At 41.3% G+C, this 20,494-nt stretch overlaps 2 protein-coding genes across 2 annotated transcripts in view; one reads left to right on the forward strand and one right to left on the reverse strand.

Moving 5' to 3' along the window:
* Positions 1-4,228: 4,228 nt before the first annotated feature.
* LOC130599999 (NADH-cytochrome b5 reductase 2) lies at positions 4,229-14,420 on the forward strand. The gene is made up of 9 exons (XM_057410904.1): positions 4,229-4,271; positions 4,348-4,494; positions 5,226-5,298; positions 7,030-7,136; positions 8,161-8,290; positions 9,942-10,025; positions 10,539-10,624; positions 11,474-11,573; positions 13,394-14,420. Exons 1-9 carry the CDS (start codon positions 4,257-4,259, stop codon positions 13,564-13,566), a joined length of 915 nt encoding a protein of 304 aa, XP_057266887.1. The 5' UTR covers positions 4,229-4,256; the 3' UTR covers positions 13,567-14,420.
* A 3,197-nt stretch (positions 14,421-17,617) lies between these two features.
* The window catches only part of PPFIBP2 (PPFIA binding protein 2), an 87,322-nt gene continuing 84,445 nt past the window's right edge, over positions 17,618-20,494 (reverse strand). Inside the window, exons 27-29 of the mRNA XM_057410906.1 lie at positions 20,052-20,222; positions 18,367-18,432; positions 17,618-17,726 (exon numbers count right to left, since the gene is read on the reverse strand). Of these exons, the coding sequence (XP_057266889.1) occupies positions 17,655-17,726; positions 18,367-18,432; positions 20,052-20,222 (309 nt within the window). The 3' untranslated portion in view covers positions 17,618-17,654. The remainder of the gene's footprint in view (positions 17,727-18,366; positions 18,433-20,051; positions 20,223-20,494) is intronic.

Here is a 20,494-nt window from a genome sequence, read left to right on the forward strand (position 1 = left end):
TTATCTTTGCAGGCTGTTCTGTACACAGCCTCAGTGTTCAGAAACTGGATCAGTATGATGGTACAATAGGTAACACAAGTATAATCCTTCTTTGACATAATAGCTAGAAAGTAAGAAAGATACCTCATTTTGATTCTGTTTATATCAACGGCAAAAGTCATTAGAGATGTGTTTTCCATACATGTGTTTGATGTCAGTAACCCTGTTTTTTTGATGACACCGGCTTAGAACTTCTGGGTTGGTTTTGGTTTTTTGTTTGTTTGTTTGGGTTTTTTCACAAAATACAATTTTATTTGTAGTTGGGAAAAAAAATAACCCCTCTAACTTTATTCCCCAATGAATACAGTAAATGTTTTTCACCAGTTTCTTCTCTTCACTGTAAAGTTTTAGGCAAAAGCCCAGAAAATAATCTGGAGCACGAGCTTTCTGTGAAAGTATGGCTATGCTTCCTGGTGGAAGGACTATGGACAAATTGAGATGAGGTGTAAGACACAGCTGTATTACATTACTGATACAGTATGCTTGTTCTGTTTTGGATAAGCTCCCTGAACTGGTCTTTGGAGAGCAATGGAAGGAAAATATCCTTTCTAATTTTTAATTGTGGAAGTCTGTTAATGTTCAGTTATGGTGGAAGTTGCTATGAGCTGACAATACCAGTTTAATTGTGCTGGGAGCAAGCATGTCTCATCACTTTGTTGCTATTTTATTTTGCTTAACAGGAACAAGGTGGCTTAAAATACCTGTAAAGTTTTTGTTTGCTCATTAATTTAATACAAGGATATCAACTGGGTGTGTTCAGAAAAATAAAAAGGTGGGGGAGAACTACAGGTGGTATCAGCTGTGCCAGCCTTATTGAATGCAGGGGCTATATGCTGAGAAATTGACAGCTCCTAAAAAAACCGCTTTCGTGTATTTGAAGTGCTGTCTTAAATTGTTTGTCTTTGAATTGATTGTTAGGGTACTTTTTGTTTGACTGTATGATACGGACCTTTTGTGTTTGCCCTATTACAGTTTTACAAATATTTTAGTTTTGCCTTTGTTTGTTGTATCTTTTTAGTCTATTGTAAACTGTCACTATCTTTTAGCAATATTGTGAACTGGTTTGTGGTGTAAATGAATTTTGATTTTTAAAAAATAAAAAAATACTTTCAATAGAGTTCATGTAATGGAATTGTTTTTTAGTTTTTATAAAATTTATTAAAAGCCCGCTTTAATTCTTGACAGTTATATGAGACTTTCCTGAACCCTACAGTCAAAAGGTAGGATTCTGGTAGCCTACCTGAGTACTGAGGTAGGCTTGGGTTCCCTGGTGCTTAAGACCTGCATATAATCCTTCTTCTGTTGGCATCTAAGTAAAAATGGCCTTGTAATGTTATATGAAAGCGAGTGAAGACTCATCGCATTGTTTATTAGTACTGTGCAAAACATTTAGAATAAAAGTCTGTAACCAGAAATACATTGTTCTGACCTTTGGTTAACAGGAGTATCTGTGACCATAAATCTTCCTGGTTAGCTCTGAACTGTAGTCCTGCTGGGGGGGGGGGACATGTGTGCTGGGAGCCCAGCTACACTGCTGGTGATGTGCCAAGGCAGTCTTTTCAGAAGTGGTTATTAAAGCATGTTTGTAACCTTTGTTGGTCTTCTTCAGAAAACAGGAAGTATATGTCCATTGTTAAAGCTTGTCTGGCAATAGTACAGAAGAGGAAGCAATTGACTGAAACCTGGGTTCTAGCTATATAGATACAAAAGATGTTAAGAACATTACTGATCTCTGACTCTATGACATGACACCTGTGAATTCTTGGTTCATAATTCTTTTTCTTTGCCACTTCATTTTCCAGCCCAGGGCCAGCAGAGTGACTTGCTTCATCATTCTGTTCCTGGTTGCTTGTGCTCCTGTGACATCCCCATTAGAGACAGCCAGATGACATCCTTAGCTGTACTCTGTCTGAAGGTATGCATTTCCTGACCCTCCTTTCTTCCACAGTGGGTCTGCCCAAAAACATATGACAATCATATATTTAAGTGGTAGTGCAGAACTACATTCTCATGATCTTCCCTGTTTTCTTCTCTTTTTCCCAGTCTTTTTTCCTTTGTGCTTTCTGAGGACAAGTGGCACAAGGGCAGTTTTTATCTCATTTAAAAATCCATTTATTGGCATGTATTGGGTGCACAAAAGGAGTTATTTCTTCATCTGAAGTGACTAGACTTGGTTCTTTGCATTTCAAGGAGTAAATTTAACAGTAACACCAGAGGAGCTGTGGATGTTATGTCTGTGTAAGGCAAGTTTATAAGAGGAAAGAATTAGGCTTGATTTCTCAAGCTCTACAGAATCTCTCTTTCTTTTGTCTCACTGAAAGCAAAAAAGAGTCGTGTTCTTGAGAGAAGATGAATGCTCCCATCAGTAGTGCAGAGAACTACTGGTAATTGCATAGCTGTGCACTTATAGTAGACAAAGTCCTGTCTTGAAAATTAAAAAAATAGGATAAATTTACTATTTATCCTTCACTTGTTCCTATTTATCCTTCAGGATAAATTCTGGCTGAGCAATATGAATGTTTCTTGTCTGGTATTTTTATTCTGCCTTATTCTGCTTGAGTTTAAAGCCTTTTGACACATGGATATACAGTAGATCACTGAAAGCAAAATACATAAAAAAATCCAAGCTGTACCGTGTTGCCAGAAAATAAGAAGTTGCAGCAACTATGGGGGGAGAATCTGACTGCTTCTTTAATAGTAGAGAATGGGTCGTTCAGCCTGAAGGGCCTGGGCTCAGTTACAGTATGGTTGCAGGATGGTGGCTGTGTGTGACACTGGTAAAGGACTTAATCTGTTTCAGGAACAGAGTAGTAATATGTAGCGTTTTGGTAGTGGCTGCCCTGCTTTTGAACTCAGGTGAGGAAAGTTAGTATTAACAAAGAATTAAAAAAGTCTGGTGAGGTATTAATTCTCTGGTCTTCCAGAGTCAGTACTTCAGTAGCTGAATGTCTTTCTTTCAGTCTTTTTGCAAGTCAGATAAATGACAAGCATTCCAAAACCTAGTGAAACAGATTTATTGTCTTCTCCTTGTTTAACCATCCACAGCTTGGTGGACTGTGATGTGATTTCTGGCATTCCTTCCTTCCCCATAGGTTTCATCAGTTTGTTTTCTTCCTCCTGAAAAAGACATCTGTGTGATATGGGCATGCTCCTGTTTTAGATGAACTACTTTGACCCTTGTGGCACAGGCTTGGATTTCAAAGATGTGTGTTTTCTTTTAATTGCCTTTGTGGCTGTCCCAAACTGTGTCATCCTGTCCTACCCTCTGTAGAGGGTAATAAGAGTGTAATAATGATACTTAGTCTCTTTTGTGTTTTGTTTTGTTTTGTTTTTTTTTTTTTTTTGCTTGAAAGCCATTTGAAGCCTATAGATACTAAATACTTTGTTAGTGCTGCTTGTCACAAAGTAAGAGAAAGTCACAGTTGCAAAACCCAGCAGGCCAGCAGTGCACCTTGCTGGGTATACTGGCACAGTAATGCAGTCTTTACCTGTAATATTGGTGCAGCCGTAATGGCCTTCTGTTAGGATTGTACCTTTTGCAGGCTTGAGGGACGATGAAAATGAGCGATCCCCTCTTCCCCTGTGAACCTTGTACTGTTAGATTGTAACGTTGCAGGCTATTTCTGCCTGTAAGACTTGAACTTTGCTGTTTTACAGGACACGCTGTGGCCAACTGGCACAGGACTAGAATTCTTGCATCACCGTTTTATGTTGCTGAACATGAAGGCAATGAGAACTGAGGTAGGGAAATGCGCAGGAGGAACAAGGGCTGTAGCCAGTGAGTGTCCCCTCAGGGTAACGGATTGTGTGGCTGTTTTGTGCACGGTGGGCCTGGTCGCTTGTGATGGCCCATGGAGGTGCGTGCTTCCACCCTGGGAAGCAGCACATGCTGTCTAGGAGGAACCCGCGGCCCTTCCCGGCAGCAAGGTCTGCGTGCGAGATACTCCACTGTTATCTCTAAACGTGCTTTAGCTTTACAAAACACACTTCAAACAGGAATCCAGACCGGGGAAACCCGTTCCAGCGCGGGCTGTGGGAGGAGCGCGGTTTCGATCCGTCCTTGCCTATCCAGTGCTGAGGTCCCGGTCCCAACCCCGCCCTGCCCCGCTGGGGGGCGCTGTAGCTACCGGCGCTGTGGCTAAGCTCGGTGGGCGGGGCGGGCCGTGGCGGCGGGTAGAGGACGCAGGTGGCGAGGTGCCTGCTCGCCGGGAGCTGCAATGGAGGCGCTGGCGGTAAGGGGCCGGGAGGCATGCGGCCCGGGGCCGGGGGCCGGGCTGCGCCCTTCACCGCCTGCCCTTCTCCTTACAGGGTGCCCCTGTGGCTATCGCCGTGGCCGTGGTAGCTGCATCCGCCCTGCTGCTGCTGCTGCTCAGAAACACGCGGCGGAGGGACGGCGGCCTCGTCACCCTGCAGGACCCGCTCGCTAAATACCCTCTGCGGCTGGTGGAGAAGGAGGTGACCGGAGCGGGCGAATGCCTGAACCCCCTCCCTGGGGCCCAGCCGTAGGGGGTCCTGCTGGGTCCCTTCCCATCCCTGTGCGTCGGTCTGGGGGGCGCTCGGTCCGTGGGCTCGGGGCAGTGTGATGGGAGGTTGGCGCCTCAGCCGGAGGGTGTGAGGGGCGGTATGTCTTGCGCTGCCCCTCTGCACTGCAATGGTTCTTGTGGGCAGAGCAGGATCCTGGAAAGCGTTGGTGCCAACGCTACCGTGTTACACTTGTTCCAAGAGGAGGGTAGACTCATGTCTTTGTGTATGTAAGTCCTACTTTGGAGCTGCGTTTCTCCCTTAATTTCTGCCCAGCGTGACTCATCAGCAAGAGGTAACCCTGACAGCCAGTGTTGAGGCGCGTAGTGACTTGCCTGATCTTTGGCCACAGATGATGAAATGCGCTCATTGGCCTTGGGCGATGGAGAGTTTCCAGATTCTCTTTATGTAAAGGCTCTGTCGGGATTGCGAAGACAGGAAGACGCTCCTTGTGGAATTAAAGAGGAAAAGACCGCTTAGAAACTTCTGATCTATTTAAACTTGATTTTCCAAAGCCATTTCTGCTTCCATTCCTAGCATTTGGCTTGTGTGCTAGCCAAGAACAGGCTTACTAAAGTGCATTGTGTTGAGTAGAGTTTGAAATTCAAAGCAGTGGTGATGTTGACCTCACTCCGATTTCATTTGCTTTGTTTTTTTTTTTTTAGGAAATTAGTCATGATACTAAGAAATTCCGATTTGGGCTGCCTTCTCCAGATCATAAATTAGGATTACCTGTAGGTAAGCACTGAAACCACATCATTACATATATTTTTTGGGTTTAGGAGTTATAATTGTACTGGGAGTTCTGACTGTTTGGAAAATTAAGGCTCAGCAAAGCAAGGAGTTAAAAGCTGCATCTGAATGCTGCTGTGTCAGAGAGAAATGCCAGATTTCCCAAGGGGTTGTGTTTCTGATCTTTTGTGTGCTTGTGTGAAATTGTGTGGTGTAGTTTAGAACAAGAGCAGTGAAACTGAACTGGGTGTGGTGGAGTTCATCACCAGTGAGGATATAAGCAAGAATGGTATCTGTCAAAGTTTTTTCTTATTTCTTATTCGCATTCTACTTCCATCTAGTACCCTCACTTTATTGGTGACTGCCCTCAGGCTTTTGGCAAATACAGTTGCACTTGTAAATGAGAATGAGAACAACTCTGCCTGGAAGCTTGTAACTATTCTGTGCAGAGCAAAGGGGAAAATACAACTACTCTACATAGAAGATGCTGAAATACTCGGAAGCTTTTCCGTTCATGCGCTTACCTTTGGTTTACATACATATGCGTCTAGCTTCCTCTTGCTTTCTGTAGCAAGAAGTTCATTTCAGACTAGGATTGTCAGTCTTCTTTCCCGTACCCGGCAGAACTGATGGCATTAAACCTTGGACCTTGAATTCGTGGCAGTCTGTGCGGGGAAAGTCTCCCTTTCTGATCTGCAGATGTTGCCCTGTTTGTTTTGTACTATGTTTTCACAGTTTCCCGTGCTCTATGGCAGGTATCAGGGTTTGTCCATGCATGCCGTGCTGCAAGCACAGCCTTCTTTTGCATCCTGCCTGTCAAGGGCAGCAGTCTTTCTCCAGGTTCTTATCTGGCTTGTATGGGAAAGTGTAATTGAACTGTCTGCACTAACTAGACAAATGATAAATGAATTGAGAACTGCCCCCAAGCGCTTGTGTTTATCCAGACTGTATTCTTAAAAATTCAGGAGTAAGATCCTGAAACTGTATGTGCCAGATTACTTTCTGGGAGATTCCTGCTTTCTGCTTTTTTTACCAGGATCATTTGGCTAGAAATTGAAGTGTTTTCTGCCAGCACTGTTCCTGCTTTTGTTTTTCCATGCAGCAATGTCGATCAGTGCTGTCTGGCTGAGGAGATTACTCTTGCCAAGGAGTTTCAGTTCTTTTAATCAGCAGGTTAAAAGGGTGCCTTTTAGAGTCTGCGTTTTGGAGGATTAGGTTGCACAAAAAGCTGTCTGTGGACAGCAGTGTCCAATGCTATGGCAGCTGCAGCATTACGGAGGTAGGAGTTACCGAGCAGGAGCATGACCCAAGGCTTTGTTCTTGATGTCTTGGTGCAGAATCTCTGGGAAGTTTGTCCTGAGAGGCTGTTGCTGTTAAACCGTAATACTTACTCCTTTGTGAGCTGGTATACCCTTACTTGCACTTCACTGATAGATGTGAGAACAGCAGAACCCAAAATACAGGGCACTTGAGAATGAGCAACAAACTTTCTATATCACTGTTTTATAATAAGTTTCCTACTTTTCTTGTGGCTTATCTTTGTAACATAGCAGCTGTCCTCAGTTACCCTGTGCTCCAGCTGCAAAAAGAGACTAAATGTTTTATACGGCATTTATTTGGTGCAGGCTTTCTCCATCATTGCTTGTGTTTAATGGTTTACAATACCTGCTTTTCTCTCCCATCTTTTCTTCCAGGGGTGAAAAAATAAATAATGAGATTGTAATTCTTTCTCCCCAGGCCAACATGTTTACCTTTCTGCAAGAATTGATGGGAATCTGGTGATTCGAGCCTATACCCCAGTTTCCAGTGATGAGACAAAAGGTTATGTTGATTTAATTATAAAGGTAAATTTTGATTTCCTTTAATTTAGATAAATTGCTAGCTTGAATGACTTCATTTCAGGAAAGTATAGAGTTTATTTTGATTGATTGTTTTTCCAATAGCGTGACTGCATGGCAGACAACTCATTTCACATTATCCTTGACTAGTGAGTTGTATCCTGTGTATCTGCTGTATGTCACTGAGAGACAGCAGAGGTAGGGTAGATGGAGAAGGGAATCACTTCCTTGGCAGTTCTGCAGGAACCTCCCTAGTTAACTTTTAACTGATAATGCATGAATAGAAATCGCTCTCCCTTGAGATGCCTATGCTGCTACTAACTGCTAATAGCTGGAAGTAGAAAACAAATCAATAAGAACTGCAATTTTTGGCGATGCTAGAGAGATTGTAATTATATTTCTGTAAGTGTCAGAAGTTGTTGCTAATGTGTTTATTAATTAAGAAAATAGGATACAGAAGAAAGGGAAATCATGTAAGCTGGGGAGTGCAGGATGATTTGATCCCAGGACTTCTGGATTCTCTAATTCTTTTCTATGATAGAGTTTGTCCTTAGGCAAAAATCTGGGCTATTTTGTGTGCTCTGTTCTTCAAGTATGGTGAATTGTTACTAACTACGTAATACTTACTATGTGCTTTGAAACATGAAAAACTTATAACGTGGCTCAGGTCTCTGGGAAAGGCTTGAGAAGATGCAACAATGCTGCTGTTTTCAGGAGTGATTACAAAAATGGAGTAACATGAGGTTCTTGCTGGAGCAGTAGTGAAGTGAGGGCACCAGTACATAATCTGGCTGCCACTGTTCCTATTAGCCTGGCTGTTAGTAGAGAGCATGGGGACATGTGTCTGACAGAGCATTTCACTTATTTTGGCTGCTTCCTGTTGTAAGGCACAACAGGTAACTGGGAGCAAAGAACTCAGTTTCTTTCTCAGATGCTCAATTTCAGACCTGCAATACTGTGTTCTACAGTCTTGTAATACTGTCTGCATGAAAGGTAGTGGGTGATATCATGCAAGTTATTGCTTTTACAGGTCTACCACAAAAATGTGCATCCCAAGTTTCCAGAAGGTGGAAAGATGTCCCAGTACCTCAATGACATGAAGATTGGAGATATTATTGATTTCAGAGGGCCAAATGGGCTCCTTGTCTATAAGGGGGCAGGTAGTGTGGCATGAAGGTGGGAAAGCAAACGGGAGGATTTTGTGCTGGTTATTTTTAGTTTTATAAAACTTGATAACTTTGTAGCAAACCTTCTTTTTAAAAAAGTGTAAAAGAGAAAATCCACCTTTCCTGATCTTGATCAAGAGCCCATCAGAGTTCATATGATGGAAAGGAGTACTTTGAGTTTACTTTGTGTGAGGAGTAGCTGGTCTCACTCCTGGGACCATATCATGTCAAGAAATCACTATTGCATTATACTAGTGAGAAGGCTGCACTGGAAATAATACCTCAGCTATACATATGGAGGGAGATGTTCCAGATGCTTCTTAACTAAGTAAGGGAGGCTGTGGCCTAAAATGCCCACTGAGACTCTCAGTGTTGTAACTGAATAACCTGCTGACTGAGAGCCAGCTCCATCTCACGATTAAACCTGTTGACTGTGAGGAAATGAGTTCAGAGAAGTAATCCTCTTTCACGATGCAAGTGAAAGATTTTGCACTGATGCTGGCTGAAAGGGACTGTTCACTTAACTCTTACTTCAGGGGGATATAAGTGCTCAGTACTTCTCTGGATCATGACCTTTCATGATGAGTAATATACTAATGAATCTGTTACACCTCAGGAAACAAGCGATGCATTTTTTGCAAACATTCCTTTCTGCTCTGCTTTGGCTGCTATAAAAAGTAGTAGCTAGGGAAGCTTGTTACTAGTTACTTATCTCTTAAGACTGGAATATGTCACGTGCTTTTTGTATAAAATGCTTTTGATGGGCTTTTCATTTGGCTTGGTCCTTGGAGATTAATTCAATCACAATTCTGTGGTAGCAATGGTGTACCCAGGTGTAGAGCAGCAATGGCCAAGGTGGTCTCTTCACAGGATAGCAGGAGTCACCCAGCTTACTACGGGTGTCATGGGGGATCTCAGTGACTAGAAGTGAATTACAGTAATGAAATACTAATCTTTGCAGGGGTTCCTGCTTGATGCTGATTTAATTACAACTCCATTGAGAGTGTACACATGCAAATGGTGAAATCCATGGTGCAAGTGAGAATGAAGATGTCTTAAACCTTTTTCTCTGTCGTAGGGGCTGTGGTTACCTTTAGCTACCACCAACATTCACAGATGCCAAGTTGTGTTTTAGGCATGATGTGGGACTCTTCTTCAGGGACTGTAGCAATAGGACAAGGGGTAACAGGTTTGAACTTAAACAGGGGAAGTTTGGGTTAGGTATAAGGAAGAAGTTCTTTCCTGTGAGGGTGGTTACCCACAGAGGTGGTGAATGCTCCATCCCTGGCAGTGTTCAAGGCCAGGGTGGACAGGGCTTTGGGTGACATGGTCTAGGGTGAGGCGTCCCTGCCCATGGCAGGGGGTTTGGAACTAGATGATCTTAAGGTCCTTTCCAACCCAAACCATCCTATGATTCTATGTGGGAATCCTGGAGTTTATTATGAATGGTGTTGTACAGCAGGGAAGGAGTAGATCAGTTGTTCAAAGACTGGAGTTTTTAGGGACAAAGAGGTTTTTAACTCTTTGTGCTCACTGCTGTGGTGAGTCCATTCAGCATTTCCAGTTCTGTCCTAATAGCTAGCGTATAGCAATCCATGTTTGTTTTGGAGTTGATATACCTATAGGTTTTGAATATTTCTTCTAGGTACCTTTCTTATCAAGCCTCATAAGAAGTCTGAAGCAGAGAAGAAGTTTGCAAAACATCTTGGGATGATAGCTGGAGGAACAGGTAAAACTATTCACATCCTGAGGAATGTCTAGAGACCAAATATCTTTATGGGTGTGTGTGAGAAGTATCAAACATGGCACCTCAGCAGCAGAGCACTTACACCTGTATTTCTTTTCCTAGCAACTCTGACGCTTTCCAGTGGCTTGAGCTCAGTCCTGGGAGCTAGAAACTTCAGAGTTTTAATCTTGATTTACAGCGTGTCCTCAGAGAAGTCACTGTCTCTCTGAGCATCAGCCTCAATCACCAAAAATGTTTTAGGAGAATATCTTGGAGGCAAAAGGGCTGTATGTGATAGAGAATGCTGAAGAGGAAAGCCCCAGATAGAAGTACTGTGGGCTTGGATTGGTTGGGTGGGTTTTTTTAGACTATTTGTAATAGTAGAATCCCCCAAGCTCTGCATTTGTCCCTGTGCAGACTAAGCTTCCACTGAAGACTGATGGAAGGCAGCTTTAATACTGAAACTGCAGCTACAGAAAGAAGTACCCAGTTTTTAACCACTCTGTTTTTTAACAGGAATAACTCCGATGTTGCAGCTGATTCGTCGGATCACAAGTGATCCCAAGGACTCCACTAAATGTTATCTTCTTTTTGCTAATCAGGTGAGTGTACTGACTCATCTGTTTGTCCTTCTTTAATGGCCTACCTTCTCTGCTGGCCTCTGAGCTTTCTGAAGTGATGGCCATTGACCCCTGGAGAAAGTTCTGCTTTGCATGTTTAGTACTCTTCCAGTGTCCTTGGATTCGTGAATTTCACCCAACCATTTATGAGAAAATTTTATCTCAGATGGGACATTTAAAAATGATCAGCATGGGGAGGAGCAGGAGATGGTTAATATTTAAGGTCTTAATATAATGTCTTCGAGTAAAGCAATTTAAAGAGAAACTGAATAAAAAAATGATCCATAAGACCCTTTATAAGTACTTGCATGGTGCTCTCACAGTTCGCATGATCATCTTCTATTTGTTTTGAAGATCGCTCCTTATAGTTTCACTTGTACTCCCTAAGTCCTATATTAGGGAATAAATACTGTGAACAGATCCTGATCCCTCTACTCATTTTACTCCTTTGCTGATTCCACGGGAAAATTTAGTTTGGTTAGTCTGTTTCTGCAGTTAACCATCACCATGCTGGTACACAGGGCCACATTTGCCAGGCTCAGAAACAAAGTCAGCTAATTCTGATTTTTTTACCTTGAATTTAAAAGTTGTTAAAATTGCCATCTTTAAGTCAGTGTTTAGGTGGCTATTAAGTCTCATAGGTTGTTGTTCCTAATCTGAATTTACAGAAGCCTTTAATGATAATAGCTATTGTGCATGGGGGGGAGGGAAACCCACTTGTTTTTGGTTTGAATGAGTTATTACTGCCTTTGTCCTGTAGAATGCCAGGTGAGCTCACCTTAGAGGGCACCTTGAGGTGGGTTGGACCTAAACTGCGGTCTCATTTTGCAGACAGAGAAAGATATATTACTGAGAGCTGAGCTAGAAGACATTGCTAAGAGGCATCCTGATCAGTTCACTTTTTGGTATACACTGGATAGACCTCCACAAGGTAAGCTGCTGGTACACACTGGAAGTGTGTTTGCTGATCACCGTTTCACTTGTGTTCAAGAGATCATTAGTATAATACCAAATCCTCTTGTTTTGCACTTCTAAATGACAAAGATGCCCCTCAGAAAGAAGTCTTACCAAAACACCTCTTTTGAATAGTGATCTAAACCAGGTGGGTCTTAGAAAGTGAACTAAAATTAACTCCTCTTATGTCAGACAAGTTATTCCGTGGATCTTTTGATGTATTCTGGGAGGTGCCAGTTTTGGGGACTTTTAAAAGTTACAGCCCTGTTTTGAGCTATTGCTCCAATCAGGTTATGTTAGCATTTTGTAGGCATTAAATTGCTTAATACCTGTAAAAAGTACAGGCACATCTTTGTTTTGCAGCAGCTCTAGATTAGATTCTGGTAAAACAAACAGCTGCCATGTGTATAGATAAAGGCATTAACTGTAGGCTGGTGTAGCAATGAATTGGAAATGGAGGGAGAGGTTGAATTTACTGAATCTTTTCAGACACTTGGGTAGTCATGTTTGCTGCTGTTGTAAGTGATCTGAGCTTTTATTTAACACACATAAGAGCCAAACTGAGTCAGATTGAAGTTCTGTGCCTGATGTCAGCAACAGCCATGAGTAGAAGGCCAGAAAATGTCTTGGTACTCTTCCAGTCTTTCATATTTCTCAGTTCTGAGCCAACTACAGCTACAGTAACACTCAGTGGACTACTTCTGTAAGAACTTAGCATGTCTCATTTGGAGCCCACCTGAGTTTTTTGGCAGTCTGTTCATTAGTGGTTCCACAGGACTAGCACTTTTGTGTGAAGAATGACATCCTCTGGTTTGCATTTGCCTCCTAACTCATGTGTTGGAAGAGTATGAATAGGTGCCTATCTACTGTCTTCACATTACTAATTTTACAGACATCTGTAAAAAACAACAACAACAAAAAACCAACATCAGTTGCGCCTGCTGCCCCACCTCCTGTACACTGACAGCTGCTGGTCTCCCCACGCAGCAGTGATTATGTACCTTTGCTCATCCTTGTTCCGACAATCTTTTCCAGCTCTGCTGTGTCCCTTTTTAAGCTGAGCAGCTCAGCACTGAACAGTGCCAGTCAAGATGCAGGCAAACTCAATTTTTACTTTCCCTTACCTGATACTCCATAAGATTTTACATGCCTTTTGATTACTGCTGTTTTCATAACAGCAATATCTTTTTCCTGATGATCTTAAAGCATGTACTTTTTTTATGTGAAGGCAGGATTATTTTCCCTACTTGGCTCACTTTGAATGGCAGATGCATTCAATTTCAGTAATATTACTGCTTAAGATAATTTAGCATTTCTTTCCTCTTCTTTTTTCTTAGCCCTTTACACAGGAGGACTTTTGTCATCATCTAACTTTGTCACCTCATCGCTCGATCTCTTTTCTATTTTTGGATTTTTTCATGTGTTGGATGGCACAGGTCTCAACCTCTCTCCCTGCACAACTGTCCCAGGTGACCTCTCTTCACTGGAGAAAAGCTAATTTAATTTACTCTTCCTGTTTATTCCTACCTGCTGTCTAATTTCTTTTAAATCTATCATTTATTAAGAACTTCCATGTCTTATCAATGAGATCCTTGTTACCCATATGCTACTTGTTCCTGTGGAAGGGGACCACTATGTTTGAGCTCACTGAGAGATTTAACCCTCTTTTGGCTTGCACAGTGATAGTAGCTTAACCTCACTGATTCTACAGCTACTTTGCAAGTACAACACAGGCAGTTTTAGAAGGCTTCAGACTGTTTAGCGATTCAAATTAAAAGTTTAATCTCTCTGTTTCAGATTGGAAGTACAGTTCTGGCTTCATCACTGCAGAGATGATTCAAAGCCACCTCCCTCCCCCTGGCAGTGAGACACTCATTCTCCTATGTGGGCCACCACCCATGATTCAGTTTGCCTGTCAGCCCAACCTGGACAAACTTGGCTATCCCAAGAGCAGTACATTTTCTTATTAACGCTGATGTCATCTGATACTTTTTCCTAAGTACTGTGTGTTTTCCTACAGGAACAACTGGTATGTAACTGCAGTGTTTGTTTTGTGTGTGTGTTTCTTAACAACTTAAAAGAATTCCTGTGGTTTATAACTTCACAATTGCCTTTGCATATTTTAAGAAATTGAGAGATCATCTTGAATTGTGTGGAAGTAACTTAGTTTAACCTCTTAAGTTAGTATGAAATGTTAGTACTGAGGAACAAAACAATTACTCTTAATTGGAGAGGTAGGACAGAGATAAAACCACTTGTTTGTTGACATGGGTATGGAATTTGGGAGAGGTCTGTGAAGCAGGACTGGCATGGTTTGACTGTGCTCTGCAGGTAATTAATTTAGGAAATCCTGGGGAGGACAGTACAAAGAACAGTCTATTTTCCTCCCCTTTGTTTTTTTCATGCTGCTTTAAACCCTTTCCCAGGACTAACAAACTGAAATACCAGAGACTGTGTTATTGAAGAAGTGAATAGAGTTTGGGCAACACGCAAATTGCCTATTATTGTAACAGAAATTCTCACTAGTGTGAAATTTATTTGGGAAGATTAAAATAACTTCATGCTGTCTTCTAACAGCCTTAGCTAAATCACTGTCAAATGCATAGAGAAGTTCTGGGCTACATATACAGACATGACTACTGTTGTGGTTCCATTTGAATGTCATTCCCTACATGCACTGCTTGCTCTTCTGGCAGCTTCAGAAATCTCCTTTGCTTACAAGAAAACATTGTTTCTTACTTTCTATTGTAAGCTATGCTGAGGTGATCTTATACTTAGATAATCATCTTAGTGTTTTTACCACATACACAGCGTTTAATTCTTAGCCTTCAGCTCCTGAAGTACTGCACTGCATGTTCGTCTTCAGGAATTAGTTTATCCTGCAGTTGTTTCAAGGTCTGGCAGATCTCTGAGTCAGAAGACTTGTGATGTCAGGGGCTAATGAATGTGTGTCCTGGGTTCAGCAGTAGCAGTCATGTTTTTCCTTTGTGTTAACTGGTGCAGTGCTGTGTTTTGACTTCTAGCTTGAGAACAGTGTTGGTGAAGCCAATGTTTTCGGTTGTTGCTAAGTGATGTTTACCCTGACCAAGGACTTTGTGAGGCTCATGCTCTGCCAGGGAGGAGGGGAAGCTGTGAGGAAGCAGAGACGGGGTGCCTGACCCGGGCTGGCCGGGGAGGTATTCCATACCACAGCACGTCATGCCCGGGGTGGGGGGTAACTGGGAGTTACCCGGAAGGACACGGGCTTCCGGGTGGAACTCGTTTTCTTGGCCGGTGGTATCGTATTCTCTTCCCTTGTTATTTTCCCTTATCATTGTTTTAGCTGATAGTAGCGGTGGTGATTTGTTGCTGGACTGTTCTTGTCTCAACCCGTGGGAGTTGCACTCTCGATCCTCCTCCTCGTTCCTCCGGGAGCGGGGAAGGGGAGAGCCCCGGTGGGAAGGGGGGGGAGACGGACACGGACCTCGATTGTTGTCAGCTCGGCACCACTCACTGGGAGTGAGTGAACAAGTTACCTGACTGGGTTTAAACCACGACAGTGTGTTTACTAAATATTTTTACTCATATAAAACAAAAGGAATCTACTAGGTAAAGGTTTTTTTGTACTTCATCAGTTATGTCTGTAGCAGTGATGAAAAGACAGATACAGGGTTTCATACTGTTGATTCTGTCCCAGGTAAGAGATCAACAACATGTGTGTTTCTGTTAGAATCATGCCACGGTCAGAAAGAGATGGAGGTACACTCAGCATTTATTCATAACAGTCAAAAAATATAAGCATTTATGCCAGTGTTATGCTAGTTAGGATTTCTTACTTAGATACATGTTTTAAAAATACCAATAACTTTATAGATTGACTATTCACAGCCAAGTTAGCAGAACACCACACTGAGTTATAAATATATCATCAAAAGAAAACTGAAAATCTGCTTGGAATATCCCAGTGATACTAGGGCTGCCTCTGTTAGAGCAGCTTACCTTATTTGTAGTGCTGTAACAAGTCTGGTGGCTAATTAACCCAACAAAGTATTTCAGATGCCCATAGCACATGGCTACTAGTGGTGATTGCATTGTCAGATGGGAGAGGTACTGGACTGGTACATTCAGTACCTTTTATTAAGCATTTTTAGTTGGCTGATGTGTAGACTGATTTCTCGTTCCTTTGAATTTTCCATTATAATTTCATTGTTCAAGTGATTGAAAAATAATTTGCTTTGGTTTTGCCATTTTGGACAGTAAAATTGTGTTTAGCTTCTAAAATCTGTACAGTGCAGAGTCTCTCATGAGAGGCTCAGGGAGCGAGGAGCAGAAGAGGTCACCTTTAACAAGTGCCACTGACAGCTCTGGAAGAGCCGTTGCTGCATAGCTGGGACAGTACCAGAGATTTCCCCTTTATCTGTAACATGTAAACCAACACCCTGCAGGGGAAAGAGTAACACACATCAACCATATGCTTGCTAGGTCTTTACAATTGAGGCAATTTCTTTTCCGGTATTTCCCTGTTAACTAAGATAACAATTTAATTCCTTATTAATACATAAGAGGCACATGTCAACTGATGCCACAAGTAACTGCTGCTGTAAAGGAGACACCTTCACCTGTGAACTGCCCCTCAAGTGAGTAATGAGAGGCTGTGTTTTCCTCTTTCACATTGCTGCAGTCCTGCCTAGCTCAGTAGAATACCAACAACTCTTTTGTCAGCTGTTTTAAAGAAACAAATATTTATTTTATTAAGGTGCTTGTCTGATGCTCCTTAGTGGCACTGTACACTTCACAAAGCAATAACGTTTGTCTCCTATTGCTAAACAAAGTATTCTATGAAAATCTAGATGTAGCCGGAATGAAAAGAGTGCTGTTTACTTTCAGTTCTATCGTTTACAACATCGTTAGTTGTCATGCAAACATTACAGAAGTGTTTCTACTATAATCTGCAGTCCTCAGGACTGTTTGCAGCTATACATTTAATTAAGAAATAGGTTTATTACCATTCCTGTCTTCCTGAGAGCCAGCACTGGGTTTCAACCAGGTATGGGGCTCAAAAAACCTGGTCTGAGCCATTTTGACTGTTCAGAAGGCTCATAAACATCCTGATGCTTGCACACGTACATCAGTACTGGCCATTTTGGACAAAACGCCAATGTACAGACAGAGCCCATTCAGTCATTCCAATTAAGGAACTGTCATGTAAAACCAGGCAGCAGATCATGCTAGAAATTCTGTTGAACTTACCCTACAGAGTGCAGCAAACACCCTTCTTAAAGTTACATTTTACATTAATTAGGTGTTGTGATTTCTCCTTGATAGTGACCAGCTCAGTGCACATATAAAAATCATCATGTGAAATGAAGCACCAGCTTTTGAGTACATCAGTTTCTCTGGCAGCCTCAAAGTCACATATCCTGCTGGAGTTGTTCAGCATCTTTTTGAGTTGGGTCAGGATTTATGAACATGCTGTCTTGTCATCATCCTGATAAAAGCAAGGCCATTATGTTCTAGTCTTCCCTTTCTACACTGCACTTACTTATTTAGATAAAAAGAGGGCAGGACATGTGCTAATGAAAGGGGTGAGAGATTAAAATCCTTTCATGGGAAGCATTCTCTGGCAGGCTTGTAGTAGTAGTTGGTGAGGCAGTACTCACCAGCATCCATCTGAATGTCTAGGTAGCTCTGATTAGTTCACATGGTACAACAGAGTATTAATGATTCCTGCATTACAAATCAATTATAAAAATAAAAAAAATGACAAAAGATCTTCCAAATACAGTATGTAAACATACCATGTAAAAGATGACTGAATAAAAGGGTGGTGCCAGACAGCTTTCCAGAGTCTGCTGTGAGTATTCTCTCTCAACACTTATTTCACATTATGCAGTAAAGAAGATTGTGTGGAGGAGAGTAACCTGTGTCGCATTGCTACAATGACAGTATTAAATTCTCTGTGGTAAGTGTAATTGGCAGAAAAGAGGTAAAGCTTTTCCATAGACAGCATCAAGCTGCTCCTGGCCACCCCTCTGGACAGGCATGAGGTATTAGTAGTGTTCTTGGTCACACTGAAACATCATCTCCAGTCTTCAAAGGTAGGTGTTAAAAATCTGCTGTCATTCAGCATTTCATCTTGGCTTAACATCGTCTGAAAAAAACAAGGTATGAATGAATAAGCATGTTCATTTAGAGGCCTATGGTTAAACAAATCCAACTGCAGTGAGATGAGATTCACAACAGAGGGGGTTAGAGACACATCAAATTAAAAGGAATTTCTTAAATGTAGCTTTAAATGAGCTATTGTTTGCCTTAGGGGACTCTCTCAAAGATCTTGTGTTGCATGTTACTCTGCTATGTTATGTAATTCTTCATTATACCTTTCAGTCCACCTTTTAATTAGCTGCTAATTAATTAAGTCAGGAATTAGTGGTAGTTGGGATTTTGTTTTTCATTGAGTTTTTAGCTCATGTAAATTTCCTAGTCTGTATCTCTTTGTGACTGAGGCATTCAATGGTGGTTACTTAAAAAAATCCTTCGAAGAATTGTTTTCATTTAAGGGGATGTATATCTGTCATTGAGTTAAGAGATACAGGAGTTCATGAAAAAATAGGCTTAAAGGAAACTTAATTTCTAGTGGAATTAATAAGCAGTGTGGTTTTGGACTGTGAATGTGCAACCAGGCTCTAAGAGGTTAACTTACTCTTAACTACCACCAGCAATGACCAGCTTGCACTGAATTCCAGCTGAATACATTTGTTACTTTAAAACAAGAATGGATTAGTACATACCGTAAGATGGTTTATGCCTTGAGAAAGAGCCCCTATTTGCGTTACTGTTCCTTCTGAATGTTCCATCTGTAAAAGTATTCAGGAATGAGTTCAAATCAGTACATGCAATTTTATTCACTCTCTGCATCTTTGGGAGGTATCTGTGCCTGGACAAGTGAAGTTGTGGGACGTTTAAAAGTTCCGATTTCTGCAGGGTCATTAAAAAGCCTCCATGCTAAAAGGTATGTGAGACGCATTTAACTGTAGGAAGAGTGAATCCTGGTCAAGATGATGGACTGATTTTATGAAACTTGAGCTTTAATTTGCAGAAGGAAAGAAAAACCTTAACTGATACTGTCAATAGAGAATAATGTTTTCCTCATGGTGTAACACTTCTTATATTTCTGGCAGTTGTCTCTGACAGGCAAGAAGCAGAGTCCTTCATGATGCAGTCCCACCTACCCCTTGGATAAAAGGTTACCACTTATAGGGAACTGAGATTTTCCCTGCATGACTCCATGCTCAGAAGTCCCACTTTATTGAAAGACCATGCTCCTAGAGGAAAATCCAGGATTTTGGTACTGCCTGAACAACTGCTTAGTGTAAGCTCTTGGCTCAAAGTTACTGCAGTCACTTGCAAAACTCTTCACTGTGCAAGCACAAATCCATGCTCAGTTACATTCAGGATCTGGTACTGGCCCTCCTGAGGAACAGTACTTCGTTTTACTATGGTAAAACTTTCAATTAATAAAGATAATGGTTAGGTGAAGAACACAAATGATGAGATGTTAGATGCAGGAAACCATGCAGATGAAAAATAACCTTCACAGTTAGTCTTTTCAGTTTTGTGACCATTCTCTTATCAGTCTTAAATTGCTTTTATCTATCTCATGTCAGGCACCACTGAGATAGGGCAGTTCACCCCAGCTGCCCCGTCTGGCTCTTGTGTGTTGATGAAGTTCACACAAGGCTCCACGAGCACCATTTTTCAGGGTTTACATCCCTTTACACAACAGCAAAGTTGAATAAAATTTGATGGGTTTTCGTCTTCCTCATTAGTCTGTGTGATGTCTGGAGAGTTTCATACACAAGTTCACTACTACATAAGAAAAGTGAATTATTTCAGTACTGGTTTATTAATAGTCTTGTTCTATGTATTGTTTTCACATACACCTCTTCTAAGCAAAACTACTCCCTGCTGTACATAATGAAAGAAAAATTCAGTTGGATTCTTTGAATAATGTCCATTAAAAATATACAGTCCACTTGTTGTTTAATATATAACAACTTGATACCTTTGTACAAATGAGTCCAAAAAACTTTATTACATTTAAAAACCACCCATAAAGATCAGGCAAAAAATAGTGTGCCATATTGAGATTATGAAAGCTAGAAGTACAAGTCGTGTGTTTCCTGCCACCACCACCTTAATTGTCAAAATACATTAATCGTCGTAGTGTAAAGGTGTCATATACCTGAAAAAGGGCTTGAAGATAGATGAGTTTATATGACATTGATTAAAAAAATTAACCTGACATTCTTAGGACAGAACTCTTTTTAGTGTCCACCGCCAGTACTTTCTCAGTAAAAGTTCATGCGGATGCAGCAAATACTTTGTTACATGCTAACGTTTGGTTATTTGCAAGCTTTGGAATGCATGGAGAGGATGAGATGAGATGAGAATGGCATCAGTCTGTCTGTCCCACCTGATCCAGCTCCCTGTCAGTGATGGGACTAAGGCCTTTGTATCCACCATAGTTTTTCTGAGAACCATTTGTAGCACCTGGGTTTGTATCCATAGGACAAATGTAGTCTGTTGATTCATCAAATTTCTTTTTCCTTAAATTTCCAAAATGTGAAAATCCAAGTTTCTTTGGCTAAAACAAGAAGACAACAGAGTAAGTAAGTTTTGAACAAGAAAAATAAGGTTGCCCTTTAAACATTCAACAACCTCTTTTTTCTTTTTTTCTATCTATTGCTATACCACTGTAGTCCTTGAAGTATGTAGATTCTGAATTAAATCAATTTGGTTTTAAAGCCAGAGTTATTTATAGTTGATGTTAAGTACATTTAGGTAGTGTTCCTTCTAAGAAAAGATGGAAGGTAAAAAGAGACAGTGGGATTGCATGATTATTTCAGGAGCTGATTT

Source organism: Pezoporus wallicus, unplaced genomic scaffold (assembly GCF_028554395.1).
Source record: "Pezoporus wallicus isolate ANWC-B61680 ecotype Strahan unplaced genomic scaffold, APGP_CSIRO_Pwel_v1 contig_5958, whole genome shotgun sequence".
In the NCBI taxonomy this organism is placed as follows: Eukaryota; Metazoa; Chordata; class Aves; order Psittaciformes; family Psittacidae; genus Pezoporus; species Pezoporus wallicus.